The sequence below is a fragment of the Hyperoodon ampullatus genome, assembly GCF_949752795.1.
Source record: "Hyperoodon ampullatus genome assembly, chromosome: 14".
Lineage (NCBI taxonomy): Eukaryota > Metazoa > Chordata > Mammalia > Artiodactyla > Ziphiidae > Hyperoodon > Hyperoodon ampullatus.
Genome location: NC_136927.1, coordinates 67,297,956 through 67,319,219, shown reverse-complemented (window position 1 = coordinate 67,319,219; position 21,264 = coordinate 67,297,956). Strand labels below are relative to the sequence as shown.

Here is a 21,264-nt window from a genome sequence, read left to right as displayed (position 1 = left end):
CTTCCTCCCACAAACCATTTGAGTATGACCTGAAAATTTAGCACATTTACTAGAAGCTGGCTTGAGAAAATGAAAAGGCCCATGACCTCCAAGACGAGGGGAAAAAAGTCACAGAATGTTTAATTAGGTGGCACCACAGTCCAACCCTATCAATCTAAAAGCTGAGTGAGAAAAAGAATTTGTCTCAGGAGTAAAGCCTAGATCTCGTAGGAACGTCCTCAGCCAGAAGGAGTCCCCGTTGAAGATATCCTCTGACCGCACCTGGAGATAAACCGAACTGCAACCGTATGTGCCACCTGAGGTCAGACGCTGAGCCAAGCATCAGGATAGGGTTGGGGATGAAAGAATGACAATACAGACAGGATTTTATGATCTGGTCAGAGAATCACCAAATAGTCCCTAAACAGAATGACAAACTATGTGGTGCTCTAAAGGAAAATGATAGGGAGCTACGACAGTATATATGGGGGGTGGCAGCGGGGAGAGACCTGGCTTTATGGGGTGGAGATGGGGTTTCCGGGAAATACTGTTTGACTTGGGATATACACGATGAATGGGGATCAACCAGGTAAGGGTAACCAGTGGGAAGTAAAGGAGGGAGAGAGTGTTCTAGGCTGAGGGAATAGCACATATGAAGCCAGAGACAAAAGAAGGCCGGCACAGACAAAATGCAATGGAACACGGCAAGAGATATGGCTGATGAGATCAGCAGGGGCCAAGTCCTGGGGTGGGGTAGGGGGACGGCCACATGCGAGGATTTGGGCCTATATTCTAGGAGCAATGGGAAGCCATTTAAATGTCTGAGCAGAGAATGACATGCCCAGAGCTGCCTGCTGAAAACATCACAGGGTGCCATGCAAAAGAATGGATCACAGGGCATAAGAACAAATGCAGATGGATCAGTAACCAGGCTACTGCAGGAGACCAGGTGAGATATGGTGACAGCCTGAACTAAGGTGGTGGAGGTGGAAAAAGAGATGAAGAGAAGGGGGACAAATTCAAGAAAACCCGAGGAGACAAAGATCACAATGGCTTGGTGACTACTCCAATGTGGAAGACAGGCGACAGGAGGTTGTCTGGCAGAGGTGCAGCACAGGAGCTGAGGGAGAGACTGGGACATGAGGAGGGTGAAATGACTGGCGTGGGAGGTGGGAAAAACAGGGAGAGAAACACTGCATGAGGTCCAGTGTCTGGTTTTGATGAATGGCAATGCTCTTCTCCAAGAGAGGGGAAGAGGAGGAAAGGAAAGGTTGGAAGGGAAGAGATGGTATGTTTTGACCATATTAAGTAAGAAGTGCCTGTGGAAATAAGACAAATGGGTCTTAAGTACAAGGAAGGGTCTAGGTAAAGATTGAGATTTAAGCCATCAGCACAAAGGTGGTAGCTGAAGCCACTTTATGTCACTCAAGGAAAAGGTCTGGAATAAGAAAAAAGCTAAAGGAAAACCCATATTTACAGGGCAAGGATGGAGAAAAGCTGATTAAAGGACAAAAGTCCTAGAACCAGCAGAAGGTGGGATACAGAAACCAGAAAAGGAAAACACATAAAAATTATTAAACAGTATAAAATGCTATAGAGAGGGCCAAAAAGAGAAAAGGAGATGAGAGAGACTGAAAAGTATCTTTTGGCTTTTGAGATTACACCACTGGTGGAAGATTCTAAAGACAGTAGTGGAGATATGCCTGCTAAGCTGCAATGGGGTAAGCAGAGGCAGCAAGGAGAGACACGAACTTACAACGGGATAGTGGTAGTGGTGCAGGGGTGTGATTGTGTGAATGTGATTTAAAAAAAATATTAGAGAGGCAAAGCATGCTACACGTGCTGAGAAGGACCCCTTCAGCCAGCCTACTGGAGACTTCTTCCACAGAAAGGAAAATAACTTGGCCCTAAAGATCCTGTGGGATAGGGGCTTCCCTGGTGGCGCAGTGGTTGAGAATCTGCCTGCCAATGCAGGGGACAGGGGTTCGAGCCCTGGTCTGGGAAGATCCCACATGCCGCGGAGCAACTAGCCCCGTGAGCCACAAATACTGAGCCTGCGCGTCTGGAGCCTGTGCTCCGCAACGAGAGGCCGCGATAGTGAGAGGCCCGTGCACCGCGATGAGGAGTGGCCCCCACTTGCCGCAACTAGAGAAAGCCCTCACACAGAAACGAAGAGCCAACACAGCCATAAATAAATGAATAAATAAATAAGTAAATTAAAAAAAAAAAAAAAAAAAGATCCTGTGGGATAAAGAAAGGCAAACACTAACAACTTAGGTTAGACAAGTATTGGAAACTGTTTGCCCCAGGTGAGGGTAAAATTGTTATTTTATAAATGAAAAGCCATGCCAAAGACAAGAGGCTGCAAAGACCACTGGCCTCAGTAGAGAAAGTCAGAACAGAAAGAGCCTGGAATGGGCACTTTAGGTCCTCATCACTAAATCCTAACTGGGGCAAACAGTATCTTTCTGGGAATAACTCCTAGTGAGTTTACGTCCCACGGAGCAGAAACACTATGGGCAAAATAAAAGGACTCGGAAAAGCACCAAATACATCATACCAGACATCATGAAGAAAAAGTGGGGTGTGTCTATATATAATCACTATCCAAACCCCAAGAATGCTTAGAAGGCTGCTGGCAAACTTTTGCTGAGTTGAAATTTGCCAAGTTACTCTGCTTAAAATTCTCAAAGTACCTAATGACTGGAAGAAGCAAGAGAGTGGTCCACACTTTTTCCTAAAGATGCTGAAAGAACCTGAATAAGGAAGAGAACAAATAAGGAGGCTGGCAGAGTCATAATGACATCTGGCTGGTACCATCACTTCTTTACATGAAGCATGCTGTATGTACCTCAGGGACTTTGTAAAGCTTTCAGGTTGACTCATTATAAGCATGCACAGTTTTGCCCTAATCATGGAAAAAGACTCTTTCTGACCTTATTTCAAGCCCTACATTTTATAAGGAAAAACAAAGTCAGAGATATAACTTAGAAGATTGCAGAGTATGCCACAATCCAATTTTACTTTCTTCAAAAATCACAACTTGAAGTGGGAGTAGAAGGCCCACCTTAAACAGGAGTAGGAACATTCATAAAGACTAAAATACATCTTTGCTCAAAATAACATGTACCCATTGGGTCAAACAGACACCTAGACACAAGAGCTCAAATTTCTGTAATCTGAACTCTGCTTTCAAAGTTATGCTCACTCAAGTCAATACTATGAGAAGTAATTGCTATTTTCCCACAGCCGTTTCACATGTAAACAGATAAAACCTAGAAGAGAGCCCTATTTGTCTAATTAAACTATTCAATGTTCATTCCTTCATAAAACAAAGATTAATCCTTAACTTGTGGATATATATACACATATTATACATATATATCTTCTATCTGTCTGTCTATAAAGCTCAATAAAGTTCTAGACTGCCTAAGATGCTTTGAAAAATATCAAGAACGCTTAAGACAGAAATGCCTACTGGTAGCAAAGACCTTGAAATGCATATGACCTGCAGGGTACTTAGAGACAAGCAGACATCTGCACACATACAGAATCAATTTTTAGAAATTTATAGGAAGGAAATAATCTAGACTAAAAGTTAGTCCAAAGTGGGGGGGGGGGAGAAACAGTACAATAAAACTAATCAGTGAATATCCAACCACAGATATTCAAGCAGCCATTTAAAATGTTTATAAAGTTTTTGTCAATAAGGGAAAATGATCACATAAAAGTTTTAAAAAGCATGACATTATGATTATTTTAATTTTAAAACAGGAGGAAAAAATAAAAGAAATATACCAAAACTAAAAGTAGTTATCTCTGGGTGGTGAGAGTACGATTTTTTTTTTATACTTAATTTTTCTACGTTTCCTATGATGTGCTTCCTTTATAATCAGAAAAAAAGAAAAGAGAAAGAACTGAATATTAGTTGAATAAGAATGAATGTTTTCACAGACAAGCAGTGACACGGGGCCCGGATGCTGTTTTGACTCAATATGTATATGCACTTTATAAATATGAAAAATTAGTGCTACATATACCAGCTAAAACTCAGTGGAGCTGCTTCAGGAAGGAGGAGGATTCATCAAAAGTTGAACTATAAATACAAAAACAACACTGTGGCTAAAAGTATGGAATTCCAGGGACTTCCCTGGTGGCCCAGTGGTTAAAACTTCGCCTTCCAATGCAGGGGGTGTGGATTTGATCCCTGGTCAGGGAGCTAAGATCCCACATGCCTCGCGGCAAAAAAAACCCAAAACATAAAACAGCAGCAATATTGTAACAAATTCAATAAAGACTTTAAAATTGGTCCACACCAAAAAAAAAAAAAAATCTTAAAAAAAAAAAAAAAGTATGGAATTCCAGCTGGGAGAGCTTTGAAATCACATCGCTTTTTTCAGTGTAAAGTCTCAAATGTCAGTGAACCATGCCCTTAGGTCACCAAGTAAGTGAACTACATTATATGGGGCATTTTCCCCCGTGGAGTGACAAGAGATTAATATAGAAAGAACACACACACACACCTAAGCACACACACCGACAGATAAAAGTTCCAGCTGCAAATCTGGCCTCAGCTATATATAATTAGCACCTAAAATGAATGGAAGGAATCCAAGGACTAAACACTGCCTCCAAACTCCAAATTACTCACAGAACCACACAACTCAAGAAAAGTCCCCACCTACTGGAGGGAAACTTATTAAAAAAAAAAAAAAAAAAAAAGGGATCCCACATCAAAGGGATGAAAAAGCAGTAAGCAAGCCAAGGCCTGCTGTGTGGGGAAGGATACAAGTACAGCCCCCCGATCACTTGACCCATGTGAGCAGACTGACCTGCCTCAACTATTCTACAGCCCGTGGTGCTGACAGCACTGCTAGTCTAGGGAGGAAAGAATGACATGCTGAGGAAGGGCAGTGAGTGTAGAGGACTGCTTAGTGGAGGACCAGGCAGGGCCTCTCAGTTCCTAGGGGAGCACAGTAGATGATCACTGGAGTCAGGTTTCAGGAGACTGGGGTTCTGGTCCTCACTGACTTCCTCTGTGACCTTGAACTGATCATATAAATGCTGAGCTTTGTCTTCTCATCTAAAGTGAGGATTAGGGAATTCCCTGGTGGTCCAGTAGTTAGGACTGCGAGCTTCCACTGCAGGGGGCACGGGTTCAATCCCTGGGTCAGGGAACTAAGATTCTGCATGCCACGCAGTGTGGCCAAAAATTTTTTTTAAACCGAAAAAACAAACAAAAACCCCCTCCGATTATAAAATGAGGATTCGATCACCTGCTCCCATCTGCCCTCACTGTAATGGACGATGAGATACTGGCTTTCATCACCACGGGGAAAGGGGAGAATTTACTCCAAAGCTGACAAAAAAGGAGCTCTCTATCTCCACCTACTGCCTATCCCATTACAGGAATGAACACTTCTAACCACCTGCTCTCTGCAGGGAGGTGGGGGATGCTGCCAAAAACAACAGACGGCCAGCAGTTTGGTTTAGCGCCCCTCAGCTACAGTCAAAGACTTTCTCAAGTCTGTTATAACCAAATTACAAACAGATACATGAAGAATCACAAGACAGTGCTGGATTCCGGGCCGTCTCCCCCTCCCCAGCTGTGTTGCCTGAAGTAGAAGGCTGTGCTGCCGAGTATTCATTACAGCTGAGGGGGAGGAGCCACGCTGGGGAAAGAGCAGCAGGCCCAAGTTCCATGAACCAATTTCTCCCTTCCTCTCAGAGCAAGAGCATGCACAGTTATAGCAGGAGGGTACTCGGAACGTTTGTGGCAAAATGGGCTCTCTCAAATTCAGAAAGGTCTTCTCGAGGGCCACTTTAGAGTGCTTTCATGCAACCATTTTAATCCCCCTACGTAAGATGTCATGTCTCTGAAACAAGATTCTTGGGATTGTTGAAATGATCAACTCTGGCTACTCTTCTGTGTAGAGTGTCTTTCTGCTGTGACCTGACCTTATGAAATAAATAAATTAATTAAAAAACCACAATAAACAAACAAAAACACAAACCCAATAAAAATCACAAGATGTCTGCTTTGAATTGTATTCTTGGTCTGGGCTAACTGGGTCCGAGTTCCTTTACCAATTCAGAAGCTGGACTATACAATCTCTGAGGTTCTGTCCAGCTCGGTAATCCTGTTAATGACCTTACCTAGACATCCAGGCCTTTACTTTGCAGAGTGAAGCTGGCTGTCATTGACCATGCCCTGGTGACTTTGTTGAGCGCACATGCATACATACGCATGCCTTCTAGAGGTGGGTAAGACACTGCCTACTGAAAGGAGGCGCATGCTGTCTTCTACTGTGGTCCCTGATACCAAGGGCACCTAAACAGGGCCTTTGTAATATCAAATACATCAGTAAGTGATACTCTAGCATCTCTTTTAAAATCCTGCAGCAGAAATTAAAGCACACCTAAATAATTGGGAAGACATCTCATGTTCATGGATTAAGGCTTAAGATTGTTAAAATGGCAATAGTGCCCAAAGCAATCTCCAGATTCAATACAATTCCTATTAAAACTCCAACAGCCTTTCTTGCAGAAATGGAAAAGCTGATCCTCAAATTCACACAGAATTGCAACAGGCCCCAAATAGCCAAACAATATTGAAAAACAACAACAAAGTTGAGGACTCACATTTTCTGATCTTAAAACTTACTATGAAGCTACAGTGATCAAAATAGTTGTGATACCGGCATAGGACAGGCACACAGATCAGTGGAATAGAACAGACAGTCCAGAAATAAACCCATACATCTACGGCCAACCGATTTTTTACAGAAGTGCCAAGTATTCAGTGGGGGACAACAAATGGTGCTGCGGCAACTAGATATCTATATGCAGACAATGAAGTTGCACGCACGTCCCCCTGCACCACCTCACGTCATATAGCAAAATTAACTCAATGACCCAAATGTAAAAGCTAAAACTACAAAACTCCTAGAAGAAAACACAGGAGTAAATCTTCATGATCCGGGATTTGCCAATGGATTCTTAAATGTGACACCAAAACACAAGCAACCCAAGAAAAAACACAGTAGGACTCACCAAAATTTAAAACTTACTACTTCAAAGGGCATTATGAAGAAAGTGAAAAGACAACTTATAAAATGGGAGAAAATATCTGCAAAGCGTTTATCTGGTAAGAGTTTAATATCCAGAACATACAAAGAACTCTTACAATTCAAGAACAAACAAACATCCCAATTCAAAAATGGGCACAGGACTTGAATAAACACTGCTCAAAAAAAAGATACACAAATGGCCAACAAGCACATGCGAAGATGCCCATGCCCGTTAGTCGTCAGGGAAATGCAAATCAAAACCACAGGATGTCGCTTCACATCCACTAGGATGGCTAGAATTTAAAAAGGACAGACAGTTATCAAGTGCTGACGAGGATGTGGAGAAACTGGAACCCTCATACACTGCTAATGGGAATGTAAATGGTACAGCTGCTATGGGAAACAGTTTTGGTGGTTCCTCAAAAAGTTAAACACAGGGCTTCCCTGGTGGCGCAGTGGTTGAGAGTCCGCCTGCCAATGCAGGGGACACGGGTTTGTGCCCCGGTCCGGGAAGATCCCGCACGCCGCGGGGCGGCTGGGCCCGTGAGCCATGGCCGCTGAGCCTGCGCGTCCGGAGCCTGTGCTCCGCAACAGGAGAGGCCACAACAGTGAGAGGCCCGTGTACCGCAAAAAAAAAAAAGTTAAACACAGAATTCACCTTATGACCCAGCAATTCGATTCCTAGTTATACATATACCCAAGAGAAATAAAACATATGTCCCCACAAAAACTTGTACACAACTGTTTACAGCACCATTATTCATAATGGCCAAAATGCAGAAACAATCCAACTGTCCATCAATAAATTAATGGGTAGACATTTTTTCATATCTATACAATGGACAATTCAGCCATAAAAAGAAATGAAGTACTGATACATGCTACAACGTGGATGAACCTAAAAAACATGCTAAATGAAAGAAGCCAGACACAATTATATGAAATATCCAGCACTGGCAAATCCATGGGGATAGAAAGCAGGCTGGCGGTTGCCAGGGGCTGGGAGGACAGGGGGAGGGGGCGCATAGGGAATGACTCGTTAATGGGTACAGGGTTTTCTTTTGGTATGACGGAATGTGAAATGTTTTGGAACTTGATATAGGTGGTGGTTGCATAATACTATGAATGTACTGACCACCACTGAAATGCATACACTTTAAAATGGTTATTACTTTTATGTTCTATACATTTCACCTCAATTAAAAAACATCTGCAGATAGGAACACATCTCCCCAGAGCTCTTCCCTGTGTGGCATATAGTCTGTGTGTGTACAAAGTGGCATGTATATCACAGAACTGTCTCCTTTCAGTTCTAGAGCACTGCTAGTCTAACACCATGATGTAAAAGAAACCAACTGATGTGTTAAGGTGGTAAAATTTTGGGTACCTTCCCCCTTTTGATTTTTTTCCTTCAATGCTTGTACAAATAGATTTCCTTCTCTCTCTCTCTCTGCTTTTCACATGCCCTGATCAGTCAGACAGAACATACCACATCATACTTTCTCCAAACTGACAAGACAGGAACTTTGTCTGTCCTACTCTATGGCTTGTAAGCTTCTAGCAGTCACTTGGGGTAATGGTCACCTCTGTCACCCAGAAACAAACCTTCCTTTTGCTCCAAGAACTGAAGTTTAGAGGCTTTTCTGGTACCTTTGGCCTTTTCCTTTTTGAATTCACCTTCTTCCGTATCCTCCATATTCCTTATCCTCACTTCGGGGCTGCTGTTTGTGCTTCCTTCTACATGCCTTCTTTCCCATTTCTGTGTGTCCTCATGTTCATGACAAATATTAAGCAGCTCTCCTTCTAACCCTGCCTGGAGTTTAAGGCCAATGTCTACCATAACACCCAAAAGGAAAAGCAGAAAAAAAAGAAAAGGTAAAAAAAAAAAATCATCTCAAAATGAATCATGATTCTACTTCAAGGAAAAAAAAGAAAGCAACACAAAGGAGGAAACCCACAGTTTCCATCAAATACTCACCTTTCTTTACTGATATGTTCTTTACAACCAAGAATTAATTTTTTAATGCAACCTAGAAAATCCTCTTCTTTATGAAATAAGGTTTCATCAGGTGATGAACTTCACTCACAGAACAAATATTTACTGAGGAACAATTATGTTCCTGACACTGTAAGAGCAGCCAAAGAGCACATATTTTAATGAACTTTGGAAGACCTGCTGAAGGCAGTATGTTGTTCAAAAACTGCCTGTGCATTTTATAATTCTCTTATATTTTATTTTATTTTATTATTATTTTTTTTTGTGGTACGTGGGCCTCTCACTGTTGTGGCCTCTCCCGTTGCGGAGCACAGGCTCCAGACGCGCAGGCTCAGCGGCCATGGCTCACGGGCCCAGCCGCTCCGCGGCATGTGGGATCCTCCCGGACCGCGGCACGAACACGCGTCCCCTGCATCGGCAGGCGGACTCTCAACCACTGCGCCACCAGGGAAGCCCTAATTCTCTTATATTTTAAATAAACTTCGGATCAAATTAATGTTAAACAATTAACATGTTCATTTTTCCTTGGTCTATTTTAACTTAGACACAGTGAGTTAGGATAGTCCCCTTACTTAGAACATGTCTCACATTCTACTTTAACTCCTTTTTCGCTGTTTTTCCCACACTAGAGTGGAAGCTCATTGACGGGAGAGCATACATCATGCTCCTCTCTGATTATCTCCTGCCTGGCATGGGCTTTGTTGACTTCATGCCTGAATAAGCAGCCCTTGAAAGAGTATGGAGCCTAATTCCCACAGGAGGGCTCTGGCACCCCGCTCCCATACCTTCTGTCTTTGTCTCCTTTCATAAATCTGTCTGCTCAGGTCTGGCTGTTCTCCATTTATAAATATATTTCCCTTCTTCAACTGCTACTTCCTTTTAAGAAAAGGCTTTAGTGCCTGCGAGGAAGTTTGGACTTAACCTTAAACCACAATCACAATTGCCAATTGTCTCCTTGATCTATATTATGTACAATCCCTCGGTTTGGTTTTATGTTCACCCATGCTGTTTACGCAAGAATATGATTTCCTTGAGGGCAGAAACACAATCTCTCTGTGAGCCATAACTCTGTCTTCTACATCCCAAGGTCTGAATCATCCTAGGCTCTGAATCATTATATTCCCTATCCCAAACTTTAGAAGCCACTGAGAAATCTAACATAAAATTCTCAAGTGAAAGAATAAAAAGGTATGATTATTACGTAAGGAAGATATAAACTTGAAGAAAAAAAACTTACGTGTTAACAAATTAGAACTTTGGGAAGAAAAGAGACTCTCAAGCAAATAATTACATTCCCAGAGTTCTAAGAATTACATATTCTACACCGACAGCAATGAAAAGATTAAAAAATAAAAGCAGACTTCATGATGTGGCAGTTTTAAAACAAGTATTGGCAGTGTTAAGAAAAATAAATGTTAAAAAGGTAGGTAACTTTATTTATTGTCCTCATCAATAAGAGACTTTTGGAAGATTTATAAGAATTCATAGTAATAATGCATCTTTCAAGTGGCACATACTTAGCAAGTTTTATCATCACCATAAGGATATAATGGAATTAAGACCAGTCTATTATGGGATATGAGAGAAAAATCTGATTCTAGGGAGCAAATCGTTCATATTTTTAGCAAACATGGATAAAGAAAGAAGTAAAACCATCTTTCAACATCTTATGTTATATCTAGTAGTTTGTTTTTTTAAATGCAGCAAATTTAGCTCCACTTTTACGATGAATAGTTCTGCTCATGTGGCTGACAGACATGGTTTGGAATAAGAACTGGCAGTTCAGAATCTGCACTTTCCAGTGGTGGGACATAGCTGTTCTGATTCTTAAAGCAATGGAATTCCAATGCCCAGATGAGTAGAAATTTGGGCTGGAAAGCCACAAAACACACTCAAATCTCTGATCCATCTCTCTGCCTTAATGACCTCTTGTGGCATCTAGCAAACCACTGGTTCTAGAGAAACCAGAATGATCCCCCAAGAAATATAGGGAGGAAAGTGCAACTATGAGGAAGGGAGACGTACAAAGAGTTAATTCACGCTACCAACCCAATCTCCTTCTCAAAGACTCTGTCCTCTAGGGTAGCGTGCCACGTTCCACCCAGCAGCAGCTGCTCATGATAGTCAATGTCTGACAGATCAGAGAAAGCCCTTAATGTGTTGCCAAGGGGCAGTTCAACAGATGGCATGGTGACTTACAACAAGAATCATTAATTACACTCTCTTATTAGTCCCAGGGCACAGTGCTGAAAATGCTTCCTCAGTGAAAGATGAGCATTTCAGATAAATGACCGTCTGGCACTGCCTGTGAAACTCCCTTTAGGATTTCTGGTCAGTGTTGATTTCTAAATCTAAGCCATACTATTTTTTTTTTTTTTTTTTTTTTTTTTGCTGTACGTGGGCCTCTCACTGTTGTGGCCTCTCCCATTGCGGAGCACAGGCTCCGGACGCGCAGGCTCAACGGCCATGGCTCACGGGCCCAACCGCTCCGCGGCATGTGGGATCTTCCCAGACCGGGGCACGAACCCGTGTCCCCTGCATCGGCAGGCGGACTCTCAACCACTAGCGCCACCAGGGAAGCCCTAAGCCATACTATTTTTATAGCCGTTTCCCATCTTCCACTTTCAAGCTGGCTAGGAATATGAAATTTCCACCACTACTACCCATCACAGCTCCTGGAGTCATTGCAGGTAACAACATGGGTAAAGAGCGCCCATCCATCGTTTCCCCGCACAAGTCAGGTGACTGTATTGAAAGGCAAACACAATCATGTCAGCCACAGGGCTAGCTCACTTTTCCCTCCCTCTGTGCCAGAGAATGTGTTTCTTGAGTACAGGGCTGGGGGAGGGGGACTATCCCCTCCCTCCCCAATCCACTGTTTCTTGTAGTAAGTGACTGATTCTCCAACTCAAAACTGTCTTCCCTTCCCAAACCACTGGCTGCAACTCTTCTCCACGTCTCTTTGAGAAAAAGAAGGGCAGACACTCCTGAAAAGGAAGCCTAGCAGCTGGAAGCAAGCAAAAGTTCCCAAATGTCCACACTGCCGGTTCAGTTATCTCAAAGGACTGAGGATAAGCCACCATGTATTTAATTAAGAAGCCAGACAAACGCAAACTAGAGAAACTAGTTCTGAAGGCCCTCTCCAAGGGCACTCAGACAATGTCAGCTCCGGGTAGAAATTAGTTCCTTCTCAACAGTATGAGAACTGGGCTCCATAAACATTATTATGTTAATGTGGAATTTTAGAACAGACTGCAGACAGAGCTTAGAGGCACACTACTTATTGGCCTTAGCAAGGATACAAGTTGGAAATAAATCTCAGTATAACCCAAAAGAAAGAAAATTTCAAGCATTTCCCAAATATTACCAAACAAACATTCTTTGGTTTTGCTGAATGCCTATTCTTCCTGTACCTCAATATACATTTCATTTTTTTTTTTGGCTGCGTTGGATCTTTGTTGCTGAGTGCGGGCTTTCTCTAGTTGCGGCGAGTGGGGGCTACTGTTCGTTGCGGTGCGTGGGCTTCTCATTGTAGTGGCTTCCCTTGTTGTGGAGCACCGGCTCTTAGGCGCGCGGGCTTCAGTAGTTCTGGCTCGCGGGCTCTAGAGCACAGGCTCAGTAGTTTTGGAGCACGGGCTTAGTTGCTCTGCGGCATGTGGGATCTTTCCGGACCAGGGCTTGAACCCGTGTCCCCTGCACTGGCAGGCGGATTCTTAACCACTGCGCCACCGGGGAAGCCCTACAATTGTGTTTTTTTAATATGAGTTCAAACTAAAGCAACAGTAGTACCCTAAATGCTGTTATTTAAGGCTTCGTTGTTTGTTTTCTGCATTCCCATTTGTTCTTTCCTGGACATATAAAAATATGACTTTGATTTTTAACTAGGTTCAGATAATTACAATATCTGATAGGGACTTCCCTGGTGGCGCAGTGGTTAAGAATCCGCCTGCCAATGCAGGGGACATGGGTTTGAGCCCTGGTCCAGGAAGATCCCACGATAGGGACTTCCCTGGTGGCGCAGTGGTTAAGAATCCGCCTGCCAATGCAGGGGACATGGGTTCGAGCCCTGGTCCAGGAAGATCCCACATGCTGCGGAGCAGCTAAGCCCGTGAGCCACAACTACTGAGCCTGCGCTCTAGAGCCCATGAGCCACAACTATTGAAGCCCGCGTGCCTAAAGCCTGTGCTCCGCAATGAGAAGCCACCACAATGAGAAGTTCACGCACTACAATGAAGAGTAGCCCCCACTCGCCGCAACTAGAGAAAGCCCGTGTGCAGCAACGAAGATGCAACACAGCCAAATATAAATAAATTAATTAATTAAAAAAAAATCTGATGGATGTTCTCATCTCATGAATTTTTTTAAAAGGAAAAAAAAACGTGTTATTTAAGGCATAATAAAAACCTCCTAATGTGGGCTGCAGGAAGGGAAACTTGGGAAGTTTGGGTCTGCCTTGCAATGTACTCACTTCTAGTTTTTTCTCCTTTTCTGACAAAACATCTTTCTGGTTCTGGGTGTACTCCACCAACATCCGAGCCAGCTGGCGTCGGTCTTCCAGTTCTGCCGCCAGGCGCCCGTTATATTCGGCTAGTAACAGACATGCTTCATCTACTGTTTTTGAAAGACGTTCAGCTGCCTCTTTGTCTAAGTACAAATGAGACCAAAAAAAGAGACAATATACAATGACACAGGCATAATTGCAAACATTTCTGGGGAAGGTTAGTTTCTCCCCTAACATTCAAGTCGAAGAACAGGCCAGAACCTGTAGACAAACAATGGACTGGCTGACAGAGAAATCCAAAGGTACTCACTCCTGTCAACAAGATGGGACATTCCTGAATTACCTGAAGTGAGGCAATTGTACAAAGAGGGGAATCTGGTAAATGATTTCTAAATGCCTCTACCAAAAAATGAATAAATAGAAACAAATAAATAAATAAATATAGTGACAAAAGCTCTACAAATAAACAGAAAGAGATATTTAAGGTCATTTGTGAAATAATATTTCCCTGCCTCTGAGAATTTCAAAGGTGCTTTCATTCATATTATTTCATTAAATATTCTTTGCATATCCCTCTGAAATATAAAAGCAAGCACTCATTTCTTGGGTGTGGAAACTAAGACTTAATAAAAGTGACAGGTTCAGTAGCAGGTTCTTTGCTGAGGAGCTGGGACTCAAAACCACATCTATAAAATGGACCTATAGGATTCTACTTCTTAAACTATGTAAGCCTTAAACCTCTTCTTCTATTCAACAAAATATAGGGTCTGATAAGAAGCTTTCAAATGCTTTTGAATGTGACCCACGCTAAGAAATACACTTTATATAAATACACAAAAATAAAAGAAACACAAGTTTCATAAAACAATACTTTCCTTAGTATGTGCAGGGTGTTCTATCTTCTAACCCATAAAAAAAAAAAAATGTTGGTCATTATCTACCAGACTGATTTCAGGTCCAATTAATGGGTTGCAACTCATTGTTTGGGGAAAAAACTGTGCGGAAGAATCAAAGTATAAGAAAGGGTATCCTTGGAAAGAAGGGGTGAACAAGGCTCAACATTAGGAAATAAGAAAAGACAAAGGACTATTTGTATTTCAAAGAAGTGATGTAATTAATTACGTGTGGGTATGGTGAGATTAAAATTTTTAAGTAGGTATACCTCATTTTAAAAAGGCCTTAGGGCTTCCCTGGTGGCGCAGTGGTTGAGAGTCCGCCTGCCGATGCAGGGGACACGGGTTCATGCCCCGGTCCGGGAAGATCCCACATGCCGCGGAGCGGCTGGGCCCGTGAGCCATGGCCGCTGAGCCTGCGCGTCCGGAGCCTGTGCTCCACAACAGGAGAGGCCACAACAGTAAGAGGCCCGCGTATCACACACACAAAAAATAAATAAAATAAAATAAATAAAATAAAAATAAAAAGGCCTTAAAGGATCGAGAGAGATCGGTGCTTTGAAACAAAGCACTAGAGACTCCAGTAGTTCCATGGGACAAGCTCAAAGTGAGTTACACAGTGATACAGATCCGGTGCTTCCTATGAATACAGGTCGTCAAGGTGAGAGACCTCAGCACTGTCATACGTTAACCGGGATTTAAGAATTCCAACACAGTTTCTTTGGCAAACAGTCTGCCTGACTTTTAGATGCCTTCTCTACGTGAATACTGGAAGATGGACTGTTGAGGGGTTCCAAATTAGGCCTGATGTCAAAGATCAGGTAGTTCTATGCTCCTCGGGGACAGGGAAACAACAGGATGTTCCTGGTGGAGGAGGACTGAGCCAAAGAGAACACAAAGGAAAGAGACATTCTCAGCCGCTGAGGGTGAAGCAGTGACACTCTTCTAGATTGGTGGTGCAGTCTGGGAGTAAGCTGCTGGGGCGGTTAGGCTGCTTTAGCTTTGTCACTGCTTAGCTATTTTTTGTAATGGTTAATTCATTAAAATGTGTAAGTGCCTGTGGCAGAAAATGGCAAGGAAAACACTAATTTTTGAGATTAAAATAAATAAATAAACAAAACCAATTCTTTTACACTCCAAGAAGTGTACAAAGGAAATAATTCATTCACACAAATAATTACAAACCAGAAAAAGAACCTGTAATAGTTTTATGAGCTAGAGAAGAATATGCAGCCAAAACGTAGCGGCGAGATGCTCACTTCGAAGAACTTAACCTGCGGCTGTCCTCACATGCTCTGTCTGCCCTCCCAGCCACACAGACGAGGGCTGTGTGCCTCTTTTGGCCAGTCCTTCACTTGCGCATGGGCATCCCAGCCCCTCCTGCTTACTCCAAGACTCAAGTTTCTGGGTCTGTCCCCTGCGTTTCCCCATGCCTCATCAACTTCTCTCCCTCCGGAAGCACCCCACCAGCACACACACACACTGCTCTGTCTTACGACTGTGTGTCACTCTCTAGCTATTGCTCCACATCCCTGATCCTCTTAAAGCAGAACTTCTCAAGAGAGCTGTCTATCCTCCTGGTACCCACCTCCTCCCCTACTGCTGTCACTAAACTCACTCCAACCAAATTTTATACTCCAAATCTTCCAATTAGCCTGACGAATATGTGGGCTCCTATTGTGTGTCTAACACTGTTCTAGGCTCTGAGCCAACAGGTAACACAAAGGACAAAAACTCTCTGCCCGCAAGTTTACAATCTCAGGTAGGAAGACAAATAAATAATACACTATATTTTAGTTATTTACCAGCTGAAGATAAGAACTCTACAGAAAAATAAGGCAAAGGAGGAAAAATGGGGCATTCAGAGGGAGGAAGGCAATTTTAAATAAGGTAGCCAGGAACTTCCCGGGTGGCGCAGTGGTTAAGAATCCGCCTGCCAATGCAGGGGACACGGGTTCGATCCCTGGTCCGGGACGATCCCACATGCCACGGAGCAACTAAGCCCGGGCATGGCAACTACTGAGCCTGAGCTCTAGAGCCTGCGAGCCACAACTACTGAGCCTGCACGCCACAACTACCGAAGCCCGTGCACCGCAACTACTGAGCCCACCCACTGCCACTACCGAAGCCCGCACGCTCTAGGGCCCGCGTGCCACAACTACTGAGCCCGCATGCTGCAACTACTGAAGCCCGCGTGCCCAGAGCCTGAGCTCCGCAACAAGAGAAGCCACCGCAACGGAAGCCCACACACCACAACGAAGAGTAGCTCCCACTCGCTGCAACTAGAGAAAGCCTGTGCACAGCAACAAAAACCCAATGCAGCCAAAGGAAAAAAAAAAAAAAAAAAGGTAGCCAGGGTAGGCTTCACTGAGGTGATTCAGAAACCAAGGGCTGGAGGTAGTGAGAGAACAAGCCACGTGACTTTCTGGGGAAGATCATTCCAGGCAGAGGAAACAGCCAAGTACAAAGGCCTTTGGAGGGGAAAGTGCCTAGCAAGGAACCCATATGACTAGAGTGTTCTGAGCAGAGGGGGGACACGATCCAACTTCCATTTTAGCAGATCACTCTGGTTACTATGTTGACGACAGAAAGATGACTGGGGAACAAGCAGGCAGCAGGAAGAGCAGATAGGGGGCTACTGTGATAATTCAAATGAAGGTGGTGACTCGCACCACATGGCAGCAGCGGAGGTGGTAACAAGGTGTCAGATACAAGTTGTAGCCCCAATCAACAGGAATTATGAGGGGGTCATCTACTGAGATGGAAAAGACCACGAGAGAAATTTTGGAGGGAAGATGAGAAGTTTGGTTTTGGACAGGTCAAATCTGAAATGTCTTTCGAGCTATCCAAATAGTAACACTGAGCAGAAGGTTGGATATATGGGTCTCAAGTTCAAGGGAGAGGTCAACACTAGAGATATAAATTAGGGGATCGTTAGCATAAAAATTGTTATTTAAAGTCATTACACAGAATGAGAGGAACTGTCAGTGAAACTAACTAGGAAAGAGGGCTAATTACTCAAAATTAAGAGGTGAAGGAGAAGGGAAGAAACCAGCAAAGGAGACTGAAAAGACACAGAGAGAGGAGGAATGCTAGGAGAATATGCGGTCCCAGCTTCCTCCTGCTGCTCTAACATATCACCACAAACCTGGTGGCTTAAAACAACATAAATGGATTGTCTTAATATTCATTATCATGGCCCCTTCCTCCATCTTCGAAATGCAGCTCTCCAACTTCTGCTTCCACAGGCACAACTCCTCTGACTCTTGCCCTCCTACCTCCCTCTTATAAGGACTGGGCCCACTTGACTAAGCCAGGATAATCTCCCCACCTCAAGATCCTTAACTCAATCACATCCACAAAGTCCCTTTTCCTATATAAGATAATATATTCACAGGTTCTGAGGATTAGGACATGGACATTTTGGCAGATCATCATTCTGTCTACCACGCCAAGTGAGAAAGTATTTTCAGGAAGAAGAAACTGGGCCAAATGTTACTGAGATCAAGTTAAGATTGGGCAAAAAATTCACCACTGAATTTTAGCAATATGGAAGCCATCAGCAACACTCATAAGAGCAGAGTCAGTGAAGTGGAACCAAAAGAGAACGGGGCAGGCGGGCGGGGGGCGGGGCATGGATGGAGACAGATGAGCACTGGCGATCTATATTAGAATGTTTTGCTATAAAGAACAGAGAAATGAGATGGTAGCTGGAGGAAGATATGGGTCAAGAAAAAAATTTTTCCCAAATGGGAAAAAAATACATGTTTTTATGCTATGGAGAATGATCCAGTAAAGGGGGGGGAAAATGGAGATGCAGGAGAAAAGGGGAGAATTGTTGGAGCAGTGTTCTTGAGTAGGTGAGAAGGAACAGGTCTAACAGGCAGAGGGGCTGCTTTAGAAAACAGCATGCTCATCCACAGAAATAGGAAGAGAAGTCAGCCAGTGTTTATTTGTTTTGCCCAGCCACATTCAGTTGTGAATGGTGACCGCCAGGAGCTGGGAGTGGGGGAGATGAGTTGTTATTTAATGGTATAGAGCTTCAGTTCTGCAAGATGAAGAGAGTTCTTGAAATTGGTTGCACAACATGAATGTACTTAACACTTCTGAGTGGCACACTTAAGAATGTTAAGTTAAGGGCTTCCCTGGTGGTGCAGTGGTTGAGAGTCCGCCTGCCGATGCAGGGGACGCGGGTTTGTGCCCCGGTCCGGGAAGATCCCACATGCCGCGGAGCGGCTGGGCCCGTGAGCCATGGCCGCTGAGCCTGCACGTCCGGAGCCTGTGCTCCGCAAGGGGAGAGGCCACAACAGTGAGAGGCCTGTGTACCACAAAAAAAAAAAAAAAAAAAAAAAAAAGAATGGTTAAGACGGTGAAATTTTGTTAGGTGTATCTCACCATAATTAAAAATCAAAATAAATAAATAATTTTAAAAAGCCATATAAATCCTTTAAGTCAGTGAAAACAAATGAAATTATATACACTGCTAGTTTTATATTAATTTGCTTCCAATTTTGCAGATTGCGATTCTGACAGTAAGAATAAATGAGGTGGTCCTTATAACAACAACAAAGTTGGATTTAACCAGGAGAAAAGTTGGGTTTTTGCCACGAGACTAGAGTGAAGGGAAAAAGGAGCAAAAGGGATTGAGAGTGTGTGTGACAGAGTGATTATAAAGACTCTAAGTGTAACGACTCCAAGCTGAGTAATGAAGAAAACAAGGCCATAAGGGGAGTAAAGGCTGGGAAAAGGTGGAAGGATCGACAGACTGTGGGATCAACAGGCTGTTAAATCCAGTGGGTTTAATTGTTGGGGTGAGGGATGGTGGCAGCAGAGAGAGCGAGCCAGAGAGGCCTCCGTGTTGTGTTCTCCCACTAAGCACACTCCTGCCTGAAGGTCTTCCCGGGTACCGCTCCCTCCACCTGGGGGGCACTGCCTTCCCTTAGGTCTCCTCACAGCTTGCTTCTTCATCGGGGGGCCTCTGATCAAAGCCCATCTCATCAGGAAGACCTCCCTGGGCACTTTTCGAACAGTGCCTCCACCCCCACACCTCTGCTTTCCTTTCCTTTGGGGCACTTAACCTGTGATGGGATATGGGTGCGGCCCCTAGAGCAGATGCCACATGGGGCGCCTCAAATGTCTGCTGAGTGAAGGAAGTATTTCATGAGTAACCTTGATTTCCTTTAAATGGATATGGAGGAAGTGAGTGAAGCAGCCAAGGTAAGGGACTGGAAGGAGAAAATGGTGGCCCTCGGACGAGAGTGGAACAAAAGGTCCGAGCTTTTGTAACAGAAAGAACGCAGGCTCTGCAGCCTAGGCTGGCAGAAGCACCTGGTGCAGAGCATACTCTACAATGAGTTCACACTTCACTCCTTCCTCTCAACTGCCCACGCATAAAGCGGGAAGGATGCCAACTGCCCCTCCCTGTTTAATTGGGGGTGATCATCAAGAGGGCAAAATGACATGACTAACAATACAAACCTGGAGTTCTTGGCACTGAAGGCGCTATCACCTATGGGGTATGTCAGTGTACAATGTAGAAGTCACAGCACTGAATCACAATTTTTTTTTTTTTTTTTTGGAAAGGGTCATGAGTTTAATGCCTTCCCCCCGTCTTCCCCCCGCACACATAATTTGCACTGTGGTTTCAAAAGACCTTACTTGTACTGAGTACCACAGGCTGTGGCATGCTAGCATTTCTGCAATAATTCCTAGAGTCACTATTCAAGCTCGGACTATTCCAGCAGCTTCTTTGTGCAGCATGTGAGTTACGTTTGCAAATCCCAAGATGACAGAGAACCCAACACCATGTGGAAGGTATGTATCTGCAGACATAAGCATGTCCTGGGGTTTGATGCGTTGGAGATATGTCTCCCTCCCCTCATCTTTCACCCAAACTACCTTCTCACCTGTTATTTTTTCCAAAAGAGAAACATCTTGCACTTCCTGGGGTAAAGAAGCAATTTTCTGTCGGACAGTAGCATCCCCTGATGCAGCATTTTCCAGGTCCTGCAAAGCTTTGATTAGTTCCTCAGTCTGTACAATGAAAACACAAATAACACTATCCATTAAGACATATGGGGATATGGGGTTTAAAGAAACTTAGCTGGAGTTAAACGAGGTGGAGGCAAATTCTAAATATGATCATCCCTGACATTTAAAAAATCATTGTTCTTATCCCAGAGTGTATACTGAAGTCAATGATACAAATTCTAAGAGAATGTACATAATTTTTCTAAGTCCATGGTAGAACACAAATGAAATTCTACATAACTATGAAAAAGAATTTTTTTTAAAGAACATTTTTGGCAACTTAAGAAAATGGAGTCTGGTTCATACTGTTTGGTTTCAAAGGATGCATGATCGCTAGTACAGAATGGCCTCCAGTTTAGAATAAAAGTATACATGTCAAATGCTTAGCAATTTGTGTGTTGACTGACTAAATGAAATGACACTACCTACTTCAATTCTTTCTTGAATTTGCTCTACAAAATGAATATCACAAAGACGACATTTTTGACTTTGGCAGTCACTCCCAAAATTAAATGTGTCAAGCTCATTAGTTACAAACAAAGAGGGAAGAAAACCAAGAAGAGCAAACCAAGAATGCATCTTCTGTGTATACCAGAAAGGGTTTTTTTTAATTGTCAGGAAACACACAACGCTGACAGGTTAGCTAGTCCATAATAACCCTAAGGCTACCATGTAGACGGTAGTCAGGTTATCCTGAAAGTTGGTAATTCAGGCTGTTCTCTTGAAAGTTTTTAAATGCAAAGATATATGGCCTAACACTGCTTTCATCTGACCCCCGGACTAATTCAACATTTT

The 21,264-nt window shown here is 43.4% G+C and overlaps 1 protein-coding gene across 1 annotated transcript in view; it reads right to left on the bottom strand.

Moving 5' to 3' along the window:
• RPRD1B (regulation of nuclear pre-mRNA domain containing 1B) overlaps positions 1–21,264 on the bottom strand; it is a gene marked incomplete at its 5' end in the record, with an annotated part of 54,070 nt that overhangs the window by 9,222 nt on the left and 23,584 nt on the right. The window contains 2 exons of the mRNA XM_079719861.1: positions 13,514–13,689; positions 20,346–20,472. Of these exons, the coding sequence (XP_079575987.1) occupies positions 13,514–13,689; positions 20,346–20,472 (303 nt within the window). The remainder of the gene's footprint in view (positions 1–13,513; positions 13,690–20,345; positions 20,473–21,264) is intronic.